Source organism: Corylus avellana, chromosome 7, assembly GCF_965113065.1.
Source record: "Corylus avellana chromosome 7, dhCorAvel1.hap1.2, whole genome shotgun sequence".
Lineage (NCBI taxonomy): Eukaryota > Viridiplantae > Streptophyta > Magnoliopsida > Fagales > Betulaceae > Corylus > Corylus avellana.
Window position 1 is genome coordinate 11345881 of NC_142496.1, and position 25878 is coordinate 11371758.

Sequence of the window (25878 nt, forward strand, 5' to 3'; positions counted from 1 at the left end):
AATACTTTCTATGAATATGCAAGAGTTGGAACAGCTTTGTGATCCATTCCTTAATTTGTTGTTTCTTTTTGATGCTCTAATTGGATCCAAATTCACAGCAATTTTACTGTTTAAATTGCAAGTAAAAAACTCTGTTTTAAAATTATCTATCCAAGAAAGTAGACGAGTTGTTCGAGATCTATTCCGACAGCTATAAACCTTATAAATCTTCTCTCATATTTACTATTTTAATTATTATCAATCGTGTTAGCAAAAATAGACTCATCTAAGTAATCCATTAAAAGACGTAAGACAATGATGGGTGCCCAGCTAAGCTCCACCCTCACGCTACAATTTAAACTCTCACACATCCTCTGAAAGCACAGAGAGAGAGAGAGAGAGAGAGCAATGGCTTTCAAGGCCCTAGACTGCATCACGAGGTCGGACATCGAAGCGCTGGGGATTTCACCGGAGCTCGCAGAGGGACTCCATGAAAGGCTCACAGAGATCATCCGAATTTACGGACCTGCCACTCCTGACAAGTGGCGGAATATCTCCAAGCGCGTGCTCAGCCCGGACCTACCCTTCTCCTTTCACCAGATGATGTACTACGGTTGCTACAGGGACTACGGCCCCGACCCGCCCGCTTGGATACCCGACCCGTATGCTCCCATAATAGCCTTACTCACTATTCTTTAAGCTCTATTTGTTTCCAACGAAAATTGAACTGTTCTTTTTGAAATGTTTATATACCTTTGCTTTTTTTGCATGCTGATGCTCATATCGTATGTAGTGATGATTTAGGGAATTTAGGACAGTAAGTTATGTTTATGAATAAATTTCATGGATTGGCAACCAATTAAATTGTATAATTCACATATCTTGAAGATAAAATTTATCATCCAAGCAATATGCTCCTGCAATATGTGTTTATGTATGAATATGCACATCTTCGTATCTAATGTGTTTAAAATGTAGTTGTACATGCGTGTGTGTGTGTGTAAGAAGTACAATTGCTACTGATATTCCTAGTGAAAAACAAATGTTATGGAACTAGGGAAAATGCAATCTCAACAAATGTTGGCCAGCTATTAGAGAGGAGGGGAAAAGAGTTTTTGGGTCCAAAATACAAAGATCCAATATCAAGCTTCTCTGACTTCCAGGAATTTTCAATCTCAAACCCTGAGGTAGTACTAATATCACATCAATGTTATTTTTTTTTCTTTTTTTTTTTTAAAATAAGTAATCGAAATTTCATTAAAAGCAAAACCCAGTAAGGTTGTCTTTCTATATTAATTTTGAATTTTGCATGAATTTGGATGGTGAGCTTTTTCATATCTCTGGCTTCCTGTCCTTTGTTTGCTAGGTTTATTGGAAAACTGTATTGGATGAATTGGGCGTATCTTTTTCTGTGCCTCCCCAATGTATCTTACGTGAGAGTACATTTGAGGAAAGCCATTCGTCATACCCAGGTGGTCAGTGGCTTCCTGGAGCATTTGTGAATCCGGCTAAGAATTGCTTGAGTTTAAATTGCAAGAGAAGTTTGGATGATGTAGTGGTAATATGGCGTGATGAAGGGAACGATGATCTTCCTGTACAAAGGATGACACTCCGGGAATTTCGTGCAGAGGTTTGGTATGTTGCTTTTCATCCAATTCAATTTGTCTTGTTGAAGTCACTTGTAATATGTTATAATTAGTTGTACAATGCTAATTAGATTCTCTGGAACATGTAACATCACATAATCGCGGATATAGACATAAATTTATGAATATGTGATCCAAATAGCTTCTTGATATTATTTTGCAGTGCATAAAAATATGATTTCAAATTTGTTTAGATAAACTTACTATATATTGTATGTCATCGTTGGATTTCATCGTAATAGCCTCTGCTTGCAGACTGGTGGCATGCAATTTGTGTATGCAGGTGGTTTTGGTGTTTTATTTCTAAGGTGTCACATGTAATTTTCTACAACATATTTTTTATGTTACTTTTATTTGGTTCCTTTTGTAGTTAGTTAGATGTGAAGTTGTCATAATACCAGTATATTATTGTCAAACTTGGTTTTGTGATGAAATTTGCTTGGAGGTTTTTAACAAAAGAATATTGAAAAGTTTGGTGTTAACACCATCGGAGTCGGAAGTTATCTTCTCTAAGTGTTGCAGTACGGATCACGTATGGCTTATATGTTCTGATTTATTCATTCAAGTCCTCTTATGCAATGTTCAATCACGGTTTATGTTTTAATCTTCATGGGGAAATTTCAAAAATTTAAGTTCCTAGAAGCCCTGCTTGATAATAATACTCATGATGCTATCGGGGTTCTGTTAAAAACTTTAGTGTTGAAAAGTATGTGTAGGTTAATTTAATTTCATCAGTAGGTGTTCTATCAAATAATACCATGTTGCTTTTGTGGGAAATTGGATGATATTTCAACATCACCAAACACACAACTCGATCTTCTTGTGGCATGATAGCTTTAAGTATGCTTTAAGTAGGTGATATTGAAAGCTTATTTTCATCTCATAGTTATGAAGTTTGTAAAGATGTGTATATATGTGTTCCTCTAGTTAATGAGTGAATAATTGTTTGTCAAGTTATATATATATATATATATATATATATATATATATATATATATATATATATATAATGTTATTTACCTTCGGCCTTTCTATCCTTGAATATTTGTAAGTCAAGTGTTCTGTTGGCTCTATAATTTCTAGGTTAGTTGCCCATGCAATCAAAACACTGGGCTTGGACAAAGGGTCTGCAGTTGCAATTGATATGCCGATGAATGTCAATTCTGTGGTTATCTACCTGGCTATTGTTCTAGCAGGCTACGTAGTTGTGTCCATAGCTGATAGTTTTGCTCCAATTGAAATATCAACAAGACTGAAAATATCAGAAGCAAAAGCCATATTTACTCAGGTTATTATCCTTTTTTCTTTTCCTTTTGTGAGGGACATTAAACATTTTAAAAAAACTTTTTGCAACTCAAGACGCTCTTTATCAGTTTTGCATAAAGATATGGCAGATTTCAGTAAGATGATATGTTTAGGGTTATTCCATTCATCAATCCCTACATGATAAAGAATGAACCTCTTGTAAAAATTAATCTGTAAGATTTATTGCTTCTTCAAGCTTGCTCTAAGTTCAACTTGTCAAAATTAGTTTTATGACAACAGAATTTAAGTTATTGTATCCTGCCCTCATTAAATGCATTTTAATTGCTTAGTCATCTTCTTTCTTCAAACTATTTTTCATTTTGTCAGGATTTGATTAGTCGTGGTGACAAAAGTCTACCATTGTACAGGTGAAGTTTTTTTTATCCTTAATCTATGGGTGAACTACCAGATTTTTCTATTTGCTTCCTATGACAATCTACCTAACATTGTATTTCAGTCATGCAGTAGAATTGTGGAGGCTCAGTCACCTATGGCAATTGTTATCCCCACAAGAGGTTCTAGCTTTAGCATGAACTTGCGGGATAGTGACATTTCTTGGCATGATTTTCTAGAAAGAGTAAAAGATTTCAAGTATGTTATCTTTTTAACCTATAATTATATATTTGTTATGAAATCAATTAAATGATTAAATTTACTAATTCCTATCAGCTTCAATTTTTGGAATAACTATTGATTCAACATAGCATTAGAGTTGTGGGCCTGAGTTCGACAATAGACTCTATAGTTTACTTCCTATTTCAATTTAATATTCAACATATTAAGCCTCACTTATTGAAGGCGAATTTGAGTCTACGTGAGGGGAATGTTATGATATTAATTAAATTAAGAAATTCACTATTTCTTATGAGTTTGAACTTTTGGGATCAGTTGTGATTTAACAATATCCATGATCCCCTAACTTTCATCCCCTAACTTTTTTCAAGTATAATAGCTTGTATTTATGCATAAGTTCTTTTGTCTTGAAGTATTGTGTAATTCCTTACCTTAATATTTGGATCAAGAAAATTTTATATGTATGCATTGTTCAAGAAACAATGGCATAATATTTGAACACTTGAAGGACAACACAGAACACTTTCATGAATTTGGGTTTTGTGCATTTTTTTTTCCCCTTTTGGCTGGGCCTAAAATCTAGAGATTGAATGAAACAAAAATGCTTTTCATTTGTGGAATATTGCTGTGCTGAATCCAATGGTCCAAGCTAGCATGTTCAATATAATATTCTCACATAGGATGACAAGTGATGGTTATTGAAGTGATGCTGAGCTTTCTATAGACATGAAAATTTTGAATTATGGATTCTTGTCACTTCCTTCTTACTACAGAAGGCAAACAATGGAGAACTCATCCTGTACATTGAGATACTAAAAGCAAACTTGAACAGTTGCACTTTCCAATAGCTTTCTTGAAACTACATGACTCAGTATTAACACAAACTCTGGGCATATAATTATAAGATATTATAAGTTTATTTAATATGTAGAAGAGTTGGTGGCTGTAATTTCTTTTTCTGCTCCCCATTAATTGTTTAATCAATCAGTTTAATTTTTTGATATTAATGTACTGGAAATATGCAGGGAACATGAAATTTTTTTTATATTAATTATTTTCCCATGTTTCACATCAAAATATTCAGGGAACATGAATTTGCTGCGGTAGAACAATCAGTAGATGCATTTACAAACATCCTTTTCTCATCTGGAACTACAGGTAACTTAAAATTCAAGCTAATCCTCACAAAGCTTTCTTTATCTTTTCATTTCATTTTTGACATTGCAAAATGGACTTTGTGGAAGGACCAATTGTTTACTTTTGAAAATTCTAAGGTTTCAAATTTAATTTGAGTGCCAATCTTCATCCTGCTAAAAATAAAGTCAAAATTGGTACCATAACTTGAAAATCATATTAACATTGACACTATCGAAATTTTCTTGGTGGCTCAGAACTGAGGCATTTTTAGATGCTGGATGTCACTCACCTCCTAGCAAGCACCTGACGCTATTTTTCGATTAGTAGAGTATCATAGATATATAGTAGTATTATCTCTGAGTTATTCAGGAATTTTGATTGTAAGTGATCTTGATTAATTATTTTTTAGGTTAGGCATACATCCAGATGGAATGGATAGCAAGGATAAAAGATTTGGTAGAGAAAGTATGGGAAGGGAGTTTGATAATAGTCATTTTTAATATGAAAGTCTTTCGAAGTTGTTGCAAATGCATTTGAAGTTGTGGAGATTTCCACCAGTTGTTTCTAATCTGATGGAGATGGTAGTTTGCTGGTGTAAGTCTGTTTCTTGTCAAGTGGGGCTTGGCAAATTATAGCTCCTTCGTTTTGCTGCCTGCCTTTGACTTGTTGTATTTGATATTCTTAGCACAATTCATTCTTGCCTTTTTCCCTACTGAAGGTTCTCAATGAAGCCAAGGCCAGCTGAGAGTCCTATTTGTTCCAAGGGGGAAGTAAAAAATAAAAAACATAAAAAAGGGGAAAGCAAACAGAGAAAGAGAACGAAGGGATAGTCCTATCTGTAAATGGTATTGGAACACTTTTAAGGTTGCAGTAACCAAAGAGTGGTATAGGAATGAGAAAATGTGTACTGAGTAATCACAAGTTTAAACTATTTATTGGTAAAATTGGGTGTTAATGAGTTTGTTACATTATTAAAGCTATAAGGTGATTTTACCGACTTTAAAACTGACCTCAATGGTCTAGATTGAAGGTTTTGTAGCTTTTCTTTTAAAGTTAATCAAGACGATTATGAACTGGAAGGGAAAACTCTAACGTGGCATTTGGTTCGCGGAATCTAACATTCCCCCCGGCATCCACATTTTTAAGAATGTGATGTCTGGGAATCTAGATTCCAAGGAATGTGACTAAACCCATGTTTGGGAATGACTAGGAATCTGGTAGGATTCTTAGGAATTTGCGATTCCCGTGTTGGTTTACTCATAGGCATCCTATAGAAATTATTTTCTCTCCCAAAATATCCGTAAGTTTCTGTTACAATAAACATGCTGAAATTTCATGGGTTGACAATGAGTGTGACATTGGCCATGATGATTTTTTTTATCCTGCTTTTCTAAGATCAACAATGCAAGTGTATGACCTAAAGTTTGGAACATGGAACCAGGAATAGTGATACAATTTTATTTATTTTTATTGTAATGACATGTAATTGAGCTCCATGGTTTTATTTCCCCTTCAAAAGGTACAATTGACAGCTCATGAAAGCATTTTATATATATATTCTCTAATTCTTTTATTATTTCATCAATTTCTTTTTCCAAATAATCCTCGAAGCATATATTATCCAGCAAACATAATTAATTACAAACAACATGATATTCAAAGAGTAATAAGAACTACCATTTTTTTTTTAATGGATTAGGTTTTATTGATTCTTTTTTTTTTTTTTTCTTTTTTTATATAAGTAATGAAGCAATCTCGTAAAAAGCGTAAGGACCCTAAGCACACACTAGGAGTATACAGAGCCACCTAACTAGTAGGAGCAAAACGAACAAGGAAATCACTAAAACAAATCAACAGAGGAGACATATACGGTGTTGTCCATAAATAAAAAGTTTCATAGAACAAAGATAAAATTTCTCCTAATGTCCTCTCTCTATCCTCAAAGCACCTATCATTCATTTCCTTCCATACACATTAGAAGAGGCACGTAGGCACTATTTTCCACACCGTAGCGCTCCTAAGCTTGCCAAAGGACCACAAACAATTAAGTAGATCAACAACACTTCTAGGCATAACCCAAAATGATTAAACAAGACACTCCAAATGGCGAAAGCCACGTCACAATGGAGAATAAGGTGATCCACCAATTCCCCGTTTCTCTTGCACATGCTTCCTAAGATTATTCAAGGTGAGGATCTTGCCTAGAGCCGCCGACCATACAAAGACTGCCGCCCTCGAAGTAGCCTGTGTTCGCCAAACACTCTTCTAGGGTAAGCGGCTCCCTACAAGAGAAAAGTGAGCAAAAGTAGGATTTGACCTCGAACAAAACTTTTTTGGACTTCACGTCCTCTTCTCACTCTAACTGAATGCAACACCCGATAAAAAGAAGTAAAGACATCCACCTCCCAATCATGCACTGCTCTAGCAAAGCTCACATTCCATTGGTAGGAACTACCTCCAAATTAGCCGCTATAGAGGCGTCCTTAGCGCAAGCGAGACCAAATAAAACTGGGAAATCTATCTTAAGAGCCACTTCCCCATACCACTGGTCATGCCAAAAGCTGATCTTGGTGCCATCTCTCATCTCAAATCTGGTAAAGATGAAAAAATTACCCCACCCTTTTCTGATATTCTTCCACAACCCCACCTTTTATTGATTCTTTTTTGTGTTAAAAGGAATGTGGGCATTTTTGTCAATTAAAAGAAAGCAAACTTTCTTAAGGGCAAGGGAATGTGGATTCTCACCTCACTTGAAGGGAATCCACATTTCTTACAAAAGACACTCGGGAGGAAATACACATTCCTTTGGGTATCTAGATTCCCTCCACTTAAGTGCAACCAAACAAGTTAATCTTTTAGGATTTTGAGGAATCCAAAAAGATTACTCCCCATCCAAACTCCCCATAAACTGAATTGGTGTAAAGAATGAGGAATTTTACCAAAAAAGGTTAGTTATAGGAGTCTCACATTTCCATAATCGGGAGGGGGCATTTCAGTTTGAACATGTTCATTCGCATTCCTTCTGTTAGAAGATTCTAGCTTATGGAGTAGTTTATCTTTATCTAGTTAGTAGATAAGTTTATCTTTAAACTTTACACTTACGTTATGGAATGGATGTAAGCATACCTATACAGCATTATGGCCTGAAGAACTTGTGCTTGCCATCCATAATTCCAATTGGAAAAATTAAGATGCATGGGAATATGCTTCTAGTCCAAAGAACTATTGACAATGAATCTTTTACAATTGAAATTTCAATTGCACCTCCCGTTTGAATATCCTATATGCCTAGTAATAAATCTAAAATGGATGAAAAGTGTGGTGCCCCCCCAACCCTCTTCGTTCGGGCAAGGGGGAGCGAAATAGGATATTCAAAAGGGAGGTGCCCCCCCAACCCATACTACATTTTCTCTGCTTCAGAACTGGCAACAAGTCAGATAATGTTGGCTGAAATGCTTAACTGAACTTCTTTCCTGGTGTAGGTGAGCCCAAGGCAATTCCATGGACCAATGCAACTCCTTTCAAAGCGGCTGCAGATGCATGGTGCCATATGGATATCCATAAAGGTGATATTGTCGCTTGGCCCACTAATCTTGGGTGGATGATGGGTCCTTGGCTAGTATATGCTTCATTGTTAAATGGGGCTTCAGTTGCTTTGTATAATGGATCTCCCCTTGGTTCTGGATTTGCCAGGTTTGTTCAGGTGAACATTCTGAATTCTTTGTAGTTAATAGGCTATTTCATGTCCTTTTTTCTTTTTTGTGGATTTCGTTCTTCTATTAGTTCTGACTGTGTCACCAAAAACATTATGGTTATGTTTGGTACACGGAATGACTATTCCATTGGAAAAAAAGAATAACTTTTATTAGGAATGGAAGAAAGTGGAATAGAATAGCCTTGGAATAGTCATTCTCATGGCCTATGAGGGAACGACCTATTCCAAGGCTATTCTATTCAACCTTCTTCCAATACTAATAATAAAAGCTATTCATTTTTTCTATGGAATAGCCACTCCGCATACCAAATGTAATCTATATATGTCAACTGTTATAATACGTCATTCAACTTGTAATAAAACAATTGTCTAGAAATGTGCAGCTAACATCACAAGAATGCCTCTGATCATAACTTTGAAATATATAAATACATTAACTAATAGATAGAAGAAAAATTCTGTATGTAATTAATGCCCTCCATACTAGATCAAACAAATAAAGCTCCATTGAATGAATCAGTTGAGCTTTATTATTAATCTTCTAGTACTTACCTTTCCTTTTGTCCCAAGTGAGTACTTATTGCTTCAATTTTATTTCCATAAATGAGAAAGCATTAACATAAATGGCAAGCATGATGTGCATGGATGGGACTTGATCCAGGGCACAGTTAGCACAATGCGAATGCTGCACCAAGCTATTAAATGGGTGTAAGAGAGACAACTTTTACCGCTCCTTAATCTTGACCATGTATATTGTATATACCTTCAATTTTCCTTACTTTCGTACATTAAAGCTGCTTCTTTTAACTTACCCAAGAAACAAAAACTAATTGCATGCGGATTTTGAAAGGAAATTTGAGTTACAATTAGGATGTTGAAGTAGCATTTATTGCACCATGTTTGGAGATTCCTAACATTTTTATGACATGTTTTATTTCCAGAATATTCAGGATTTTATTTTTTTTCAAATGTTTTCTTCAATGGAATACTCTCATTATATCCAGGATGCTAAAGTTACTATGCTTGGTGTGATCCCAAGTATTGTCCGTGCATGGAAAAGTAGAAATTTTACAGCTGGGTATGATTGGTCCGCCGTCCGGTAGGTGCATGCCACACTTATTACCTTTTATCCTGTTAAAGTAACATGTGTGTGTGTGTGTGTGTCCAGTTGGGTCTTTCATCTGATTGAAAGCAGGATGTATGTCAATTATGGATTTTTCACCAATTTTGGCTGTTTCAAGCGGTATTTGTTTTTCTGAAATTTGTCAGTTGCTTTGGATCCACTGGTGAGGCATCAAATGTTGATGAATACCTATGGCTGATGGGGAGAGCTCACTACAAGCCTATCATCGAATATTGTGGTGGCACAGAGATTGGCGGTGGTTTTATTACTGGCTCATTGTTGCAGTCTCAATCATTGGCTGCTTTTAGCACACCAGCCATGGGTTGCCAATTGTTTATTCTTGATAACGCTGGTTACCCCATTGTAAGAACCAAATAACCTTATTTTTAGGGAAAGAAAGGTTATCTGGCTATAGTTGTCTTGATGAATTTCTTTAATAAATTATGCATATGCAAGCTAATGTTACTTTGCAAATTGCCTTTGCATTGACTTTCAACTACTGAAGTGGCTTCTCATTGAAATTTGCCAATCATTCATTTCAAAATTAACATGACTTTCTTTTATGGTAATTTGACCCTCTTTTATAACATATTTTATGCAAGGTACTTATAATGATCTTTTCATCTTCTTCTGTTACAGCCACAGAATGTACCAGGTATTGGTGAATTGGCACTTTATCCCCTCATGTTTGGGGCTTCTAGTACACTACTGAATGCTGACCACTTTGATGTCTACTTTAAGGGAATGCCCTTTTGGGAAGGAAGGGTAAGTGAATTCTTATCGATCTTTATAATAGTTTGGTTTCTGGGCCTTTCGAATTTTGCTGTTCAGTTTCCTAACGCAGGTTCTGCGGAGGCATGGGGATGTTTTTGAGCGTACTTCTAGAGGATATTATCACGCACATGGTCGTGCAGATGATACAATGAATCTTGGAGGTATCAAGGTATGCATTGTGCCTAGTGGAATATGATCTACTTACCTTTGCAACTCCATTGTCAAATCTAATTCGTCACTATTTGGGAAAACAAATATACATTGATTAACTCAGGAAGTGTGCAGGACAACTGCACTATGCCTATGTTAGAGAAACTTCTAAAAGTTCACTGCTTTCTTCACGGTTTTGTTCTCAAGATTTTTCTACGTTTTCTCTGAGTGTTGAGAAAAGTCTGATATACCGGTACGTCATATGTGATACCTTGTCTCAGGTGGATCTGTCATTCATGTTAATCTTAATATAATATATGAAGGGAGTGAGTGTAGCTGGACCTTTACGTTATGTTTGTCGGCAGTGCTATATTTTTGGCACATGTTGCTTGTTCAGAACTACAAGGACTCACTTCCATATGATCCAAGTATTATGGTTTTGGATAATCTAATATGAAGACTTGCTTTAAGCGTGTTCATTGTTTTGAAAAGAAAATTCAATCTTATTATGGTGTTCAAATGATTTGATTGTCTAATCTATGTGGTGTTTGGCTGAGCCTGTTTTTTTTCTTTTCTTTTTTAAATACTGTTGCTTCTTTTCCTTTTTTTTTTTTTCCTCTGGGTTCTGTTTAATCGAAATAACTATTTTTCTTGCTAGTGGCTTGCTTTTATAGTGAAATTAGTTTTTCTCAAAAAAGTATGGTGCTTCCCCATCCGCATGATTGTAAGGGTTTTTTTTTTTTGTTTTTCCTATGGCTAATATCATTGCTGCCCATCGTATGCTAGTAAGTGAGGAGCAATCACATCATACTTCAAAAAACAAAAAAATAAAAATTAAAGATTTTTTTATCTAGAAACTATGATGCTTTACCTATATTTACATCTTTGTTAGTGACTATGTATTGGAAATTTTGTTACTGTACTTCATGTTTTTTGGAACTCTTGCCATATACATGGAGAAAGACACTAGTTGGATGCATTTCAGACTTGCATCTTCATTAATGCATGCTCTAACCGATTCTCTCCTGTTTGGGCAGGTGAGTTCTGTTGAAATTGAACGCATCTGTAATGGAGTCAACAACAGTGTCCTTGAGACAGCTGCTATTGGGGTGCCACCTCCTGAAGGAGGACCTGAGCAGTTGGTAGTTGCTGTTGTATTCAAGGATTCAGATAACATGAAGGCCGACTTAAATCAATTGAAGATATCTTTCAATTCAGCTGTGCAGAAAAAACTTAATCCTTTATTCCGGGTATTGATGTTTGCTCGACACGCAGTTACCCTTTCCGTTAAACCCTAGGCCACCTTTTGCACAGACATGCTAACTCGTATGCTCAATTGCGCAGGTTTCTCGGGTTGTCCCTCTCGTGTCTCTTCCACGGACAGCAACAAATAAAGTCATGAGAAGGGTATTGCGGCAGAAGTTAGCCCAACTTGACCAAAATCCTAGGTTATGAGAACTCTTTTTATCCCACAGATTGTAATAAAATAGATTATAGTGAATAAGTGATACTAAGTGAGAGCTTAAATACTGCACTTTATGTTCTTCATTTTTGGTGGTTCAAGGTCAACAGAACTACTCTGAATGATATTCCGGCTGAAAAGATTCCTATATAATGTCCAAAAGTGGAAATCTAAACGAAGTTTCATATATTTTGTTTCCTTGTACGGGGAGCAGGCCACTTTGCTACAGAATAAATGTTTTGAGGAATTTGCTGGCATGATAGATAAGTAGATGTTTATTTTCCCTGAGTGAGTGCGATTGATTGAAATTTATTTGGTAATTTGACATTGTGGAAGCTCGTTTTGATGCCTGATTATCACAATGTGACTTTTTTTTTTCTTTAATCAATTAAGAAAGGGATTACATGGGAGGATCTTTTCCACTATTGATCCGAAAAGAAGAAAGAGTGGACAATCCTAAAATCAAAATAAGGGTGGACTCCCCAACAATAGTCCTAAAATGAAAGTAGATACAAGCAAAAACAAGCAAATAATAGGAAATGGGCCAAAAAATGGCCCGGTCCTTTGGATTTGGTTGAAAAACCAAGGGCATAACAAAGGATGTTTGTAGAAGCTGGCCAAGAAGTTGACTAGCTTGAAGAGGCACTGCATTTTCATTTGGAGCCGTTGGCGAGGAGAGAACACCCCTAAATTTTGGCACAAAAGTCTCCACCCCTAAATTTTGGCACAAAAGTCTCCAAAATAAAACACAACAACGGATAAGGGAGACAAAAGCTCAAATAACCCACAAAACAACACAGAAATACAAAGAAAAATAAAGCAAAAACAACACAAGAAATACAAAGCAGAAAAATAAAAAACCACAAAACACCAGTAGCAGTAGAGGGAGGCGGCAGTGGGGAGCACCGGATAAACCACAAAAGAGGAGAGCAGTCGCCTCGCAGGCTTGTGCATGACACGTCTGCGAGTAAGATCCACTTTCTCTCTCATTCCTCCTCTCTCTTTATCTCTCTCTCTCTAAGGTTTCCAGAAGTTGGGAAATAATGAAATGAGGTAGAAAGGTCAAGTTGATGTTGTATTGTATGGTAGAGCCAATGATAACTTCTAGAATTACTCATGGCAGTGATGGAGCCACGTTTAGGTCACCAATGATCATGGCCCTGCAATTGCAATTGGTTTTAAAAAATTTATTTTGTCAGAGAATTTGTAAAGTAAATAATCGACGGCCCCTGCACATGGTTTCTTATTGGGTTTATTTTTAGCCACGTAAAATTGCATCCTTTTTTTTTTTTTTTTTTTTTTTCTTTTTTTATAGTTTTCTCTCATGGATTTTTTTTCTTTTTGTTTGCCACGCAGAATTCTCTTCTAAAGGTAAATATTTGTTTTTTTTTTTTTTTTAAATAGTTTTCTGTTCTAAATTGCACCCGTGACTTCTAAATTGTAGTCTTTATTATTTTTTTTTTATGAATAGGTTCTTCTATTATTTATATTGTAAGATTTTTTTTTTTTTAATTATTGTTGTTTCTTTTTGTTTTAAAATTTTTTGAGTTACTAAAGTATCACACCATAAACTAGTTAGTTTGTCCGTTTTAAGTATATTTTTCGTAAAATATATATATATATATATATATATATAGAAAATTAACATATGGTTGGAGTTTTAATGGTCGTCACTTCACATGCTGCCCTTTAGTTCTTGAGATTTAGATGAAGCTCCACAAAGAGACTATATTAGGGGGCATTTTTACTAGTATTTAGTAATTTTTAATTAATTTGTGAGTTTTTTAGAGGCCTTTTATGTTATATATATATGTAGTTTAGCTTGTAATTTGTTAGTTGTTTCTATCATAATATAATATAAACGCCGAGCTTATTCTCATTTTCACAACAAAATGAAGAATAAAAGTATATATTAAGAACTTCAATTGAACACTTGATAATTTTAGTTCTCTAAAATAAAATCTCAAGTATTTATCTTTTTTTCAATTACCCCAAGGAAATCTCAAATCTAACAAACCTTATTATATCCATCAATAATTATAAAAGCCTGCCCTCATTTTCGTATTTAAAAAATAATTTCTATCTACTACATATTTATCTCACTATTATTTTATTATGCTGAAATTAAAAAAAAAAAAAAAAAAAAAAAAAAAAAAAAAAAACCTGGCACCCAAAGTTCAATGCATGGTAGAATAATATGGATAAGAAAAAGCACTACAAACGACAATTTGGGGAGTAAAGATTGCTCATTTCTACCTGAATTTCATTCCATGTCAGTGATTTATTACATTAATTACAATAAAATAAAGTAAAAAACGAAAAGATGAAAAAATCAAGTAATGTTATAAGTCCTCCTAAAGTCATTTTAGGGTCCTCTCAAATGTGATGTGGCTTTTAAAATTATTGTTGAATTTGAGATGTGATGTATTGACTTTTGATCTATTGGTGATTTTAAAAGTCACTTTACATTTGGGATGACTCCAGAAAGACTTATAAGAGTTACTCGAAAAAATCACACTTAATTAGCCTTGTTCCCATAGGTAGGGAACCCTAGCTAGCTACCTTCTTGTCGGCTATCTATCGGCTGGTTGGAAACATAAATAATTAATTTAAAATAAAAATAAAAACATTTGCGTTTTAGAAAACTAGCAAACATCAACAATATTATCTGTGTTTGGCATAACATTCATTTCTAGAAACAAAACAACTCTCAAATTAATCATGTTAAATAAACAAAAAAACAACTAGGATGGATAAATCAACATATATATATTTCTGGCTGCCAGTGCCAGCTGTATTCTAAAGAATAATGTACATATATAAATTAATAACTCAAGGGCTTCCTCTATTATGTCTTGGGTACTTGAAATCGGAGCGGTTGTTCCTGGTGGCGCAGCAGCCAACGGAGTAGACGAAGATGAGGAGGACGAGAAGAGAGGTGTTGAATATTGCCAAATGCCTCCACTCCTTCCTCATGTTCCCCAGCACTCCCACCTTACATGACTTGCACTCCAAGCAAAGCTTCTCCTCCTCGTTGCTCCACGTTGTGCAGTCGCTGTCTCCCACCGCCGGCCCCGATTTCGGTACTTCCCACACGCTCCCGTTCTTGTATATGAATCCGCAGTAGGATGGCGGCTTGCAGCAACCCGACTACAATAATTTCATATATAATTTTGTTTTAATATTATATATTTGTCAATTTAATTATTGCATATATATATATATATGATCTAAAAGAAATATATAAAACAACTTCTTTCTATTTAAAACAAATAAACCCAGAAAAATATCCAAACTAATGTAGTAAGGGTTTTTAAATTAAAAAATAAAATAAAATTCTATCTCCTTTGTTTGCCACTTACGATCTGTCACATTAGTTTTAAAATTTTTTTTGGTTTATTTGTTTGACTCCCTAACACTTCTCAAAGGATAAACCATATCTAGAACCTCATCTGTTTGTATATTTCAAATTTCTATATTTAATCCTGATCATGATAAGGAACTCTACCAAATTAATTAATTACACATATTCAATGAAAACCCACTAAGATAGGCTTTAAGAAGAGTGCTATTACCCCAATTTTTTTTTTTAAAAAAAGTTGTTCTCAAATTTAAATGATGGGTTACTATCTCATAAAATTTATTATTTTGAGAAATGTGTCACCAACTTATAATTAGGATGATAACACATCATTTAAGAAACAACTTTTGGAATAAAAATTTGGAATGTTATACGTTAATTTTCACATCAAGAATTCAAATTCTGATATGCAAGAAAAAAGAAATAACCTGAATGAGATGGAAATTGTTGATGTAAAAGTGGCGGAATGAGGGGTTATGGTGGGTGTCATTATTGCAAACGTGGGCGTCAATCAAACAAGTTCGAATGCGATCCCAGTTGTGGGCATTCAGGACGTAGCGCTGCAGCCAATGGGAGAAGTCCGTGAGGCGGTACTCCTTGTAGCCTCGTCCGGACACCAACTGTCCCACCCCTTTGTTTGTCACCAAAAGCGCGAAGATGGTGAAAGCGATGAGACCCAGGATGATGAGGAAGACGAGGGCCAAGTAGACGTAGAGGACCGAGTTGAGCCTGCAGCAACCGCCCACCAGGCCCAGGAGGGATAGCACCAAGAAGGCCAGGCCCAGCACCAGGAGAGGCGTTTGGAGCACTCTCTGGCAGCCGGTGGCGCCGCCGTACAGGTGGAAGAAGACGGAGGCGGAGATGGCCACCAGGCCCACCACTAGAGTGCAGCAGTTGAGGATTCCCACCACGGTGTTGCTTATGCGAAACATCGGAGCGAGGAACCGGATTTCGGATTCAATGTGAAATTTCGCTGGGAAATTTTCAAGAGAGAGATAGATATGGGCAACGAAGAACACGCTCGGTCGGTTTCTTATATATATGGTTATGTTGTGTTGTGTTGTATTGTAACTGTCTCTTTTATAGTAAGAGGACGTGTAACGGTGTGAATAGTATAGAGTGGGATTTTGAATGAAGTGGGTCCGAAATGCCCCTGCTTTACAGCTTTATTACGGGGCTGACAGTTTGTTTGCGAAGGCTAATCCAATAGACAGTTGGCGAGAAGGGAGTGAGATGTGCCACACCCACACGTGCTAGTCTAGTGGGCTTAAGGCTACGCCTTGTGTTTTGTGGAACGGTTTTGTCGCCAACGTCTGCGTGCATTTTTGTCGCCAAGGGCCTTACAGCCAATTCTTCTCAAGAGATCACATTTAAGTTTGAAAATTGCTGTCATTTATTACAAGCAAACGGATTTCATGTGTTTTTTGGTAAGAATTTAGGGATAAATTCAATTTAGTATTTTTGTTTTAATGTAATTTTCATTTATTAGGATTTTTATTTCTACAATTATGTCATTAAGCTTTTTACTAATTTCAAATAAGTTTCTTTAATTAGTGATAAGTGTCATTCAATATATTTGGGTTTCTTAAAAATTAAGAAAAATGATAAATGCACAACTTTTGCTCAACTTTTCTCTTATTTTTTATTTATTTTATATATATATATATATATATATATATATATATATATATATTTTGAAGAAATAACATCATATATGGTCCTTTTTTAATTTGTTTTTTTTAAAAAAAAAAAATTCAAATAAAAAAATGACCATATATGATGTTATTTCTTCATAATTTTTTTTTTTCCTTTTTATTTTGTTTGAAGCAATAATACTATACTACCCTTCTAAATGCACTAACTAGAGGAAATGAAGGGGATTTGAAATAAAGATGATCATTTTCCCTTCACCAATCAATAGTGCTCGAGCATCCCTCTTTTAAAAAATTTACAATTATAATTTTTTTTAATCTTTTTATTTAGGGTATATTAGTAATTTGAAATAATTGTGCAAAAGTAATGGTATGGGCCCTTTGAAATTGCCTACCGGGCTTAATTCCCATAGTAGTGGCCCAAGGAAATGGCAAACTACTAGAGTGGCCCTTTACAAAGGCCCACGAAGGAAAATCACAATTTGTTTTTATTTAATCATATTAAACTTTAAGTTAAGGAAATATCTCAATTAGGTCACGGTTGTGTCCTAACTGAGTCCTGACAGTGTCCAGACCAGGTCATAGTTAAGTTTTGGTCAGGTCTTGGTCAAGTTTCAACCGGATCCCGATTAAGTCTCGATCGGATCTCAGAGCGGTCCAGTCAAGTTCCAAATACATCCTAACTGGATCTATCAATTTGGTAATGAGATGCTTAAACTCAAAAAATAGTTTACGTTTTTCAAAAATTGAAACAATTTTTTGAAAATTAAAGAAACATTTTCGATTAAACCAAAAATATTCTTTATTGACTATTATTTTTAAATACAAAAAAATATGAAAAATATTTTTTATAATCTATTTTACGCCTAAATAAGTGGAGTTCTCCGCTCAAACATTTTTTTCAAATAATTTTTTTTTAAAAAAATAAATAAATAATAGAGGCGGCTTAGATTTGACTCATGGTTCGGAACTCAGATGCGCCCAGTGAGCAGAAAGGTTTGACGAATTGACAAGGCACAACGGACCTGGCCATCTCTTAAAATGTGGTGATGGACGCCATACATCCCCCATACATCATACATCATACATCATACAAAACGTGGACACCCATGCACTGTTGCACACACCTACCTCAGACGGCATACTCTACCAGTGCCACCTTCTTCCAACCACCAACCCTCCAATTCCATTTTTCTTTTTTCTTTTTTCCTTTTTTTGTTTTTTTGCAAATAACAGACACTGCTTTCATCGCCCCTCGGCGGACTTTCCCACGCTTTTCCCTATAAACCCCCCCACCTAACCCTACTTTCCCTCCCTCTCTTCAAACTCTTCGCCTCTCTGAAGAAGAAAAAATTACACACAGGTAAAAAAAATGGCCATAGCTTCCCAAGCTACCAGCACGAGTCTCCTCCAAAACTCCTTCATTCCCTCGAAGCCCCTACCAAAGCCTCAAAATTCCATTCCTATCCCTCCCTTCACACCCCACAAGGCTCGGCACTCCACCACCGTCCGATGCTCCGTTGTGGTTGCTCCGTCTGCCGTGACGGCGTCGAGAGAGCACGCAGTAAGGTCGGTGAAGGCGCGCCAGATCGTAGATAGCCGAGGCAATCCGACCGTCGAGGTCGATCTGATCACCGACGCTCTCTACCGATCGGCAGTTCCCAGTGGGGCCTCCACGGGGATCTACGAGGCCCTCGAGCTCCGTGACGGCGATAAGACCGTTTTTGGAGGCAAAGGCGTCCTCAATGCCGTCAAGAACATTAACGAAATCCTCGCTCCCAAGCTCGTCGGCGTCGATGTCCGGTATTTTTTTCAAAATTTTTTTTTTCTTGTTGATATATTCTTCAAATTATAACTAGCAGCTGCTGTTTGTTTCGCTGGAAAATGAATTCGGGAAACTTATTTATTTGTTAACGTGTTTTTTTTTTTTTTTTTTTAAATATTAAAAAAAACAAAAAAAAGAGTATTCTTATTTGAATTGTTTGATAATATTTTTATTTTAGAGTTGAGAACTTGAGAAAACAAAAATGTTTACATTTACCGAGAAAAGATTGGATTTCAGTAAAGGTGGACTTTTTGTTTACAGTAGTAGCAAGTTGGTAATTTAGAATCAAAGAAAAGGTTTTGATGTCAAAGCCACGGTATGTAAACATTTTTGTTTTTTGTTTTTTTGGCCGTAAGAAAATTATTTACGTAGGAATAAAAACAAGTACGGACGTTATGGAAAAGAAGTGCTCGTTGTTTGAAAGGTGAGAAGTCAGAACCATCAAATCCGTTAAAATCCTTTGTATCCGTTAAATGGGATTGCTGGGAAACTAAAAATATCTCATGGGAAAGGAAACAATTGTAAAAATGGTTAAAGAAGGTCTATCATTTTAAACAAAGAGTACCAATTTTTGTAACTACTGTTTGGTTATGCAGAAGTAGGAGATTCTGTTGTAGTTGTTGCGGTGGAGGGAGATAGGATGTGCATCTCAGATCCATTGGGAGTCAGAAATGAAGTAGCCTGTTGCGCATATTATAGGGAACTCTATATATAGCCTTCGGTTTCTAAGAATCAAAGGCGACTTCTTGTATTACAAGTCAAAAATTATGCTGCTGTTGGGTCTGGAAACGATGGAAAGAAGAAGCATTGCTTTTTAAGAAACTAAAAATGAAAAAAATAAAATAAAATAAAAATAAAAAAGAATTGGTTGTGAAGAAGGTCACTGTAACTGGACTGCCATGCAATCAGGCTGCTACTGCCTGTTGAAACCTGAGCTTTCTCTATTTTGTGGCCTTGCTCATTGCTTCTTGTGGACCTGGATGTCTATTTACATATACTGTTAATGATTACAGGTTGATTTTTTTTGTTTGTAGGTTATATAGCTCTGACATTTTTGCCTCTGTTTAACAAGGAACCAAGCTGATGTGGATGCTATTATGCTGGAAATTGATGGAACTCCAAACAAGTCAAAATTAGGTGCTAATGCAATATTGGGAGTATCCCTAAGCGTGTGCAGAGCAGGTGCAGGAGCAAAGGGGGTGCCCTTATATAAGCATATCCAGGAACTATCCGGAACGAAGGAGCTTGTTATGCCAGTTCCAGCTTTTAATGTTATAAATGGAGGCAGCCACGCTGGAAACAGTTTGGCCATGCAAGAATTTATGATATTACCAGTAGGTGCAACTTCATTTGCTGAGGCATTCCGCATGGGTAGTGAAGGTAAGCGAAATAATTGGTTTCTTGCTACAGTTGTCTTTTTATGGGGTATTGTATCCGCGATTGACTCTATTTTAGAACCATGCACATGCCTTATTGTTGGATGTGAATCAATATGGAGTACAATTTTGAATTTGATATTGCTATTGATTTTCCACACTTATGGTTTTGATGCAAATCCTTGGGTCACACGGCTAATTGAAGACTTGCTTTTTCATTGACATTATAGTTCTTAGATTTTTGTATAATTACATCAATTACCCATCATCAGTAAGAAGAAAGCTAACCAGTTTATCTTTTATGAGAAAACAGTTTATCATACACTGAAGGGAATAATTAAGGCCAAATATGGGCAAGATGCCTGCAATGTGGGAGATGAGGGGGGATTTGCTCCCAATGTTCAAGATAACAGGGAGGGCTTGGTGTTACTCATGGATGCCATTGAAAAGGCTGGTTACACTGGCAAGGTAGGAGGCACTAATTTTCCTTATATTTTTGTTTGCTGCGTACTTATCAAGAAGAAAATTATATTTTTGTTTGCAACTTAAATTTTCTTGTAAATTTTTTGGAATGCAGATTAAAATTGGAATGGATGTTGCGGCATCTGAGTTTTTCACTAAAGATGGGAAATATGATCTAGACTTCAAGAAACAGCCAAATGATGGAGCTCATGTGCACTCAGCTCAGAGCCTTTCTGAGCTCTACAAGGAGTTTGTTAAAGAATTTCCTATTGTGTCAATTGAAGATCCCTTTGATCAAGATGATTGGAGCTCATGGGCTTTACTACAGTCTTCAGTTGACATCCAACTCGTAGGAGATGATTTGTTGGTCACCAATCCAAAGAGAATAGCTGAAGCCATTCAGAAAAAGGCTTGCAATGGCTTACTTCTAAAGGCAAGCGTCTACCCTGCCTCATTCATTTTCTGAGTCACTCGCAAGGAGTTATGATTTTACATTTTTACATTTTTACATTTTTTTCCCTTTCCTTTCTTGGTTGAACACCTTTCTGTTTTTAGCTAGCTGTAATTTGTTTCTGCACCATCTTCCAGCTTCCTTTTGTCATCCATTCATTGTTCAAGTGTTTATCATTTCTAAATTTACATGGATTCATCATTGTGAGAGACAGGCCGTGTTGATGCTGCATTTAGCTCATCTTTTATGCATTCAATTGCAGGTTAACCAGATTGGTACAGTGACTGAATCTGTTCAGGCAGCACTTGACTCTAAAGCTGCAGGTTGGGGTGTCATGGTCAGCCACCGGAGCGGTGAAACTGAGGATAACTTTATTGCTGACCTTTCTGTTGGCTTGGCGAGTGGGCAGGTTTGTTTTTTTTCAATCTTTGGACTCTTCAACTTTGCCATCTCTCATGCCTTTTATGTCATTTCTATGAAGTTGACCACTGCATGTTCTGTCATGTAGATAAAAACTGGAGCTCCTTGCCGAAGTGAGCGGTTGGCCAAGTATAATCAGGTAAACTGGGAACTTTAGTTGGTTTTCTTCTCTCATCCCTCTTTCTCGCCTCCTCGCTCTAATGACATGCTTTTCCAGATATGGACAAGATGTTCGAATTTGATAAAAATAAAATAAAATAAAAAACAAAAGAAGATTTGTATATATGTGGACAATTTAAATAAGCTAGGTTGTATGTTGTATTATTGCAGTATCTGGCATATATTTGAATGCCTATGTAATAGATTATAGTCTATTCAGTCAAGTGGATCGCATTAGATCACCAAATTTCAGAAGTATTTGACTAGCGAAGACTAGGGTATTAGAAATTATAAACTGTGAGGGCTTACTTCTTCATAATTCATTCTTCCACTTCTAATAGACTCCAAACATGAGCCCATAGGATCTTTTCCAATGGGTCCTGAAAATGTGTGGGGTCTTCTGACTATCTTTCTTATTAATTCTTTACTTTAAATGTTCCCAGAATGCATGTCTCACATTCTTTTTTTAATTGCTAACCGGATACCATGATTATTACTCATATTAATTTCCCCTTGTTTCTGTGATTTCAATTTGATTGCAGCTTCTCCGCATTGAAGAGGAACTTGGAAATGTGCGCTATGCTGGTGAAGCTTTCAGATCACCTTAGGGACAAGAAAGAGCAATTCTCAACTACTATTTTTTTTAAAAAAAAAAAAAATCTGGGAAGAGCAATCTGTCAACCTTTTGTTCTGCAATAAGGTACTGGATTAAAGTTGTGATCAGGGGACAAACCCCCTGAGCTGCAAGTCAAAGTGGATGTATAACAATCTCGACAAATTTTTGGTTGAGCCTATCAGCTTAGATGTTGCTGATCGATTATTACGATGTGGCCTCATTTTCAATCGAAACTATAGTTTTGTGTGAGTGAATAACAAAGTTGTGCTTTTAAGCAATCTATATTGTAGATTTTACTCTGCCCTTGTGGAAAATTGAATTCACAATCTTAGCAAGCATTGAATTTTATGCCCATTCCCTTAATCATTCTAATCAAGCAGTGTTTAGTAAATGTCTAAGTAATTGATGGATGCCATCGGTTATCATTTGTCATAAAAGTTTAAGTTAATAAAAAATGATAAGTTTAATTATTTGACTAATACTTTTAATACTCATTCCCTCACATGTGGGAACCGGATTGTGGCATTATGTACTTTGTTACCATAAAACTTTTCTTTAAAATGTGAGACCTAATATATAAAATATTAATTGAAATATAAGATGAATAATAAAGAGACACCGTTCGAACTTGAGATTTATACTATGATTCATTGTTAAATCATCATTTGTTTATAAAGCGTAAGCTAAAAAGAATAAATAAATTTAAGGGTTAAATACTAAATACCTCCATGGGGTTTAGTTACTTTATTTTTTTTCTCTTAGAGTTTGATTTTTATCACAGGAGGTCCCTGTGGTTTTGATAATAGACCAAATTAGTCTTTTGTCAGTTGACCGTTAGTTGACTTAATGAAAGTCTACGTGGACCAATCAAATATTTACACGTGATACTTACATAAATTTTTTTAAAAATTAAAAAAAAAAAAAAAAAAATTTGGGGTGGCCATGTGGCTGGATGGGAGTGGCCGAGCCACCCCCTTGGTGCCCAAGGGGGTGGCCAAAACCACCCCCAGTGGGAATTTTTTTTTTTTAATTTAAAAAAAAATACTTTTTTTTTTAATTTAAAAAAATAAAAAAAGTTTTAGTAGGTACCACATGTCAACATTTGATTGGTCTACGTAAACTTCTATTAAGTCAACTAACGGTCAACTGACAGACTAACTAATTTGATCTATTATCAAAACCACATGGACCTCCTGTGATAAAAATCAAATCCTATGAGAGAAAAAATAAAGCAACAAAATTCCCAGAGGGTATTTAGTATTTAACTCTAAATTTAATCATTTAATTAATAGTGGCTATATGTGTGACGCTCGTGAATTTGTGAAAGATATTTCAGCGTGGGTTCTTCATTTAGATTTGTAGGTATTTTTAGTAATTTCAATAGGTTTTTGTATGGGTGTTTTCTTTATTTAGGATTTTGCGAAGGAACCTAAGTTTGATGGGAAAATTAAATCAATCTTTGACATCTCTTTGCATGAAAGAGCCAATAAAAAATTAAAGAGCCAATAAATAAGAATTACTTCTAAAGTGTTTGTGACTTTATGGTCCGTAGAATATTTTAAGCTTTTGGGGGCTTGAAATATGGCTGTATGTGTGAAGCTTTGGTTGCATTGAGGTTTAGGATTTGAGCGTGTCTAATATTTCTCTTTTTTTTTCTTTCATTTTATAAGCAAATTGTCCCTTCATCGTCTTTGGCGGTTGGCATATTCCATTGTGCCTCACAACATAAAGTAAAATCAAGAATAAGACCAATTAAGGCACTACAATAATTTAAGTCTTTATGGGCAAAATTATTTGAACGCTAAAAATCTTAAAGTGGACGCTGTTGACATCAGCACTGACTTTTGGACGCTAATCGTCCGACCATAATGATCAACTATGTGATCATTAGCGTCAACTTATAAGTGGACCCTAATGATCACTTTTAAAGTCCACATTGTTGACGCTAAAAGTCATGTATTTTTGTCGCTGAAGCTGGAGTCAACTGAAGGCAGAGTCGACACTAGTGCTCTACTATGAGCGTCCACTCAAAGTGGACGCTGATGGTGGACTATTAGCATCCACATGGACCTATTAGCGTCCACTCCATAGGTAACTATTAGCATCCACTTTTGTGGACGCTAATGGTCCTAAAAAAACTTAAAAATATAGCAACTATCAGCGTCCAAACTATAGTGGACGCTGATGGTGAACTATTAGCGTCCACTTTTAGTGGACGCTAATGATCCCAAATTTTTTTTTTTTTTAAAAAAAACAACCATCAGCGTCCAAACTGAAGTGGACGCTGATAGTGAACTATTAGCGTCAGCTACTGTGGACGCTAATGATCCCAAAAAAATTAAAAAAAAAAAAAAAAAAAATCAACCATCAACATTCAAACTGGAGTGGACGTTGATGGTGAACCATTAGCGTCCACTAAGGTGGACGCTAATGATCCCAAAAAAATTAAAAAAAAATCAACCATCAGCGTCCAAACTGGAGTGGACACTGATGGTGAACTATTAGCGTCCATTAAGGTGGACGATAATGATCCAAAAAAATTAAAAAAATAACCATCAGCATCCAAACTAAAGTGGACGCTGATGGTTGCACTATTAGCGTCCACAATGGGTCTGACATTCTAAAAAAAATAAAACATTATTAGGGTCAATTCGACCCTAATAATGTTTTATTATTATTATTTAAAAGCAATTTTAAAAGATAAGGTCATATTCAAAAGATATATAAATGATCATAATGAAAAGAAACAATAAAAAAGTCATGACAAAAGAATACCGAAAAGGCAGCCAAAAGTTTCTAGCCATGCATATTGCTTATCAAATTGAAAAATCTAAAGTGAAATGATTATAAGTACAAAAATTCAGTCCGCCGATAAGAGAAATATGAACATTACAATTCACAATGTCCAAAAGAACATGCTCAAAACACCAAAAGGAAGATTTTCTAATTTGTAAAGGATAAATATGAAGATGCACGCAATAACGCCATTACCAAGTTGCTTTTCCACTGATCAAGGATAACTCTTTCAAATCAACCATGTCAAAGTTGTAAGAGTACATATAAAAGTGAACAAATGCAAGAGAAATAAGCAAAAGAACAAATATAGTTAGCAATACAATAATGCAATAGTCCAAATGGTGAATCCATGGCCACATAATATTTACATAGGATAATTAGTTTGTCAATTGAAATTTTACTCAATTTTTATATCATGGTGAACAACTTTGGGTTACAGTGCCTCATGAAAGTAAGCTAGCCTACATGATTAGTCCAGTTATAAACATGTTTTATTCAAGTGGCCAATACAATGCCATGGATGAGATGCAGGGAAATGGGTGAATATATAAAAATAAGGTTCAAATGTGAGTGACCACAATATACATTCATACATAATATGTTGGAGATGACCACAATATTTCAAACATATATCAGTAACAGTCCCACCAATACATGTTATGAGCAGAAGGAGAGGTAAATAATACCTTCAATGAATGAACAAGCAAGCACTTTGTCTCATCAAAAGATTAATTTTATTTAAAATGAGCCCCCTTAATCCAATTGAAAACTCCACTGTCCCTGGGATGAACAATATTCTTAATGTTACTATTAGCCCATAATCCAATTCCTCAAAACCATATATACTTATCCATGAGATGCACAAACTTTTTAATGTTTGAAGGGCTCTAAGAGCT

General features: G+C 35.6%; 3 protein-coding genes across 3 annotated transcripts; 2 read left to right on the forward strand and 1 right to left on the reverse strand.

Moving 5' to 3' along the window:
* The first annotated feature begins 304 nt into the window (after window positions 1-304).
* On the forward strand, window positions 305-12051 carry LOC132185775 (putative acyl-activating enzyme 17, peroxisomal). Its single transcript, XM_059599560.2, has 14 exons — window positions 305-641; window positions 1037-1166; window positions 1346-1614; window positions 2709-2913; window positions 3258-3298; window positions 3396-3521; window positions 4588-4661; window positions 8123-8343; window positions 9360-9454; window positions 9625-9841; window positions 10118-10243; window positions 10323-10421; window positions 11440-11652; window positions 11747-12051. The coding sequence occupies exons 1-14, from the start codon at window positions 388-390 to the stop codon at window positions 11855-11857; spliced, it is 2181 nt and encodes a 726-aa protein (XP_059455543.2). The 5' UTR covers window positions 305-387; the 3' UTR covers window positions 11858-12051.
* A 2645-nt stretch (window positions 12052-14696) lies between these two features.
* TET12 (tetraspanin12) lies at window positions 14697-16157 on the reverse strand. The gene is made up of 2 exons (XM_059599051.2): window positions 15654-16157; window positions 14697-15014 (listed from the first exon to the last, which is right to left on the reverse strand). Exons 1-2 carry the CDS (start codon window positions 16155-16157, stop codon window positions 14697-14699), a joined length of 822 nt encoding a protein of 273 aa, XP_059455034.2.
* A 1848-nt stretch (window positions 16158-18005) lies between these two features.
* Window positions 18006-22468, forward strand: ENO1 (enolase 1). Its single transcript, XM_059598615.2, has 7 exons — window positions 18006-18680; window positions 19775-20082; window positions 20392-20546; window positions 20656-20973; window positions 21254-21400; window positions 21500-21550; window positions 22113-22468. The coding sequence occupies exons 1-7, from the start codon at window positions 18250-18252 to the stop codon at window positions 22176-22178; spliced, it is 1476 nt and encodes a 491-aa protein (XP_059454598.1). The 5' UTR covers window positions 18006-18249; the 3' UTR covers window positions 22179-22468.
* Window positions 22469-25878: the final 3410 nt, after the last annotated feature.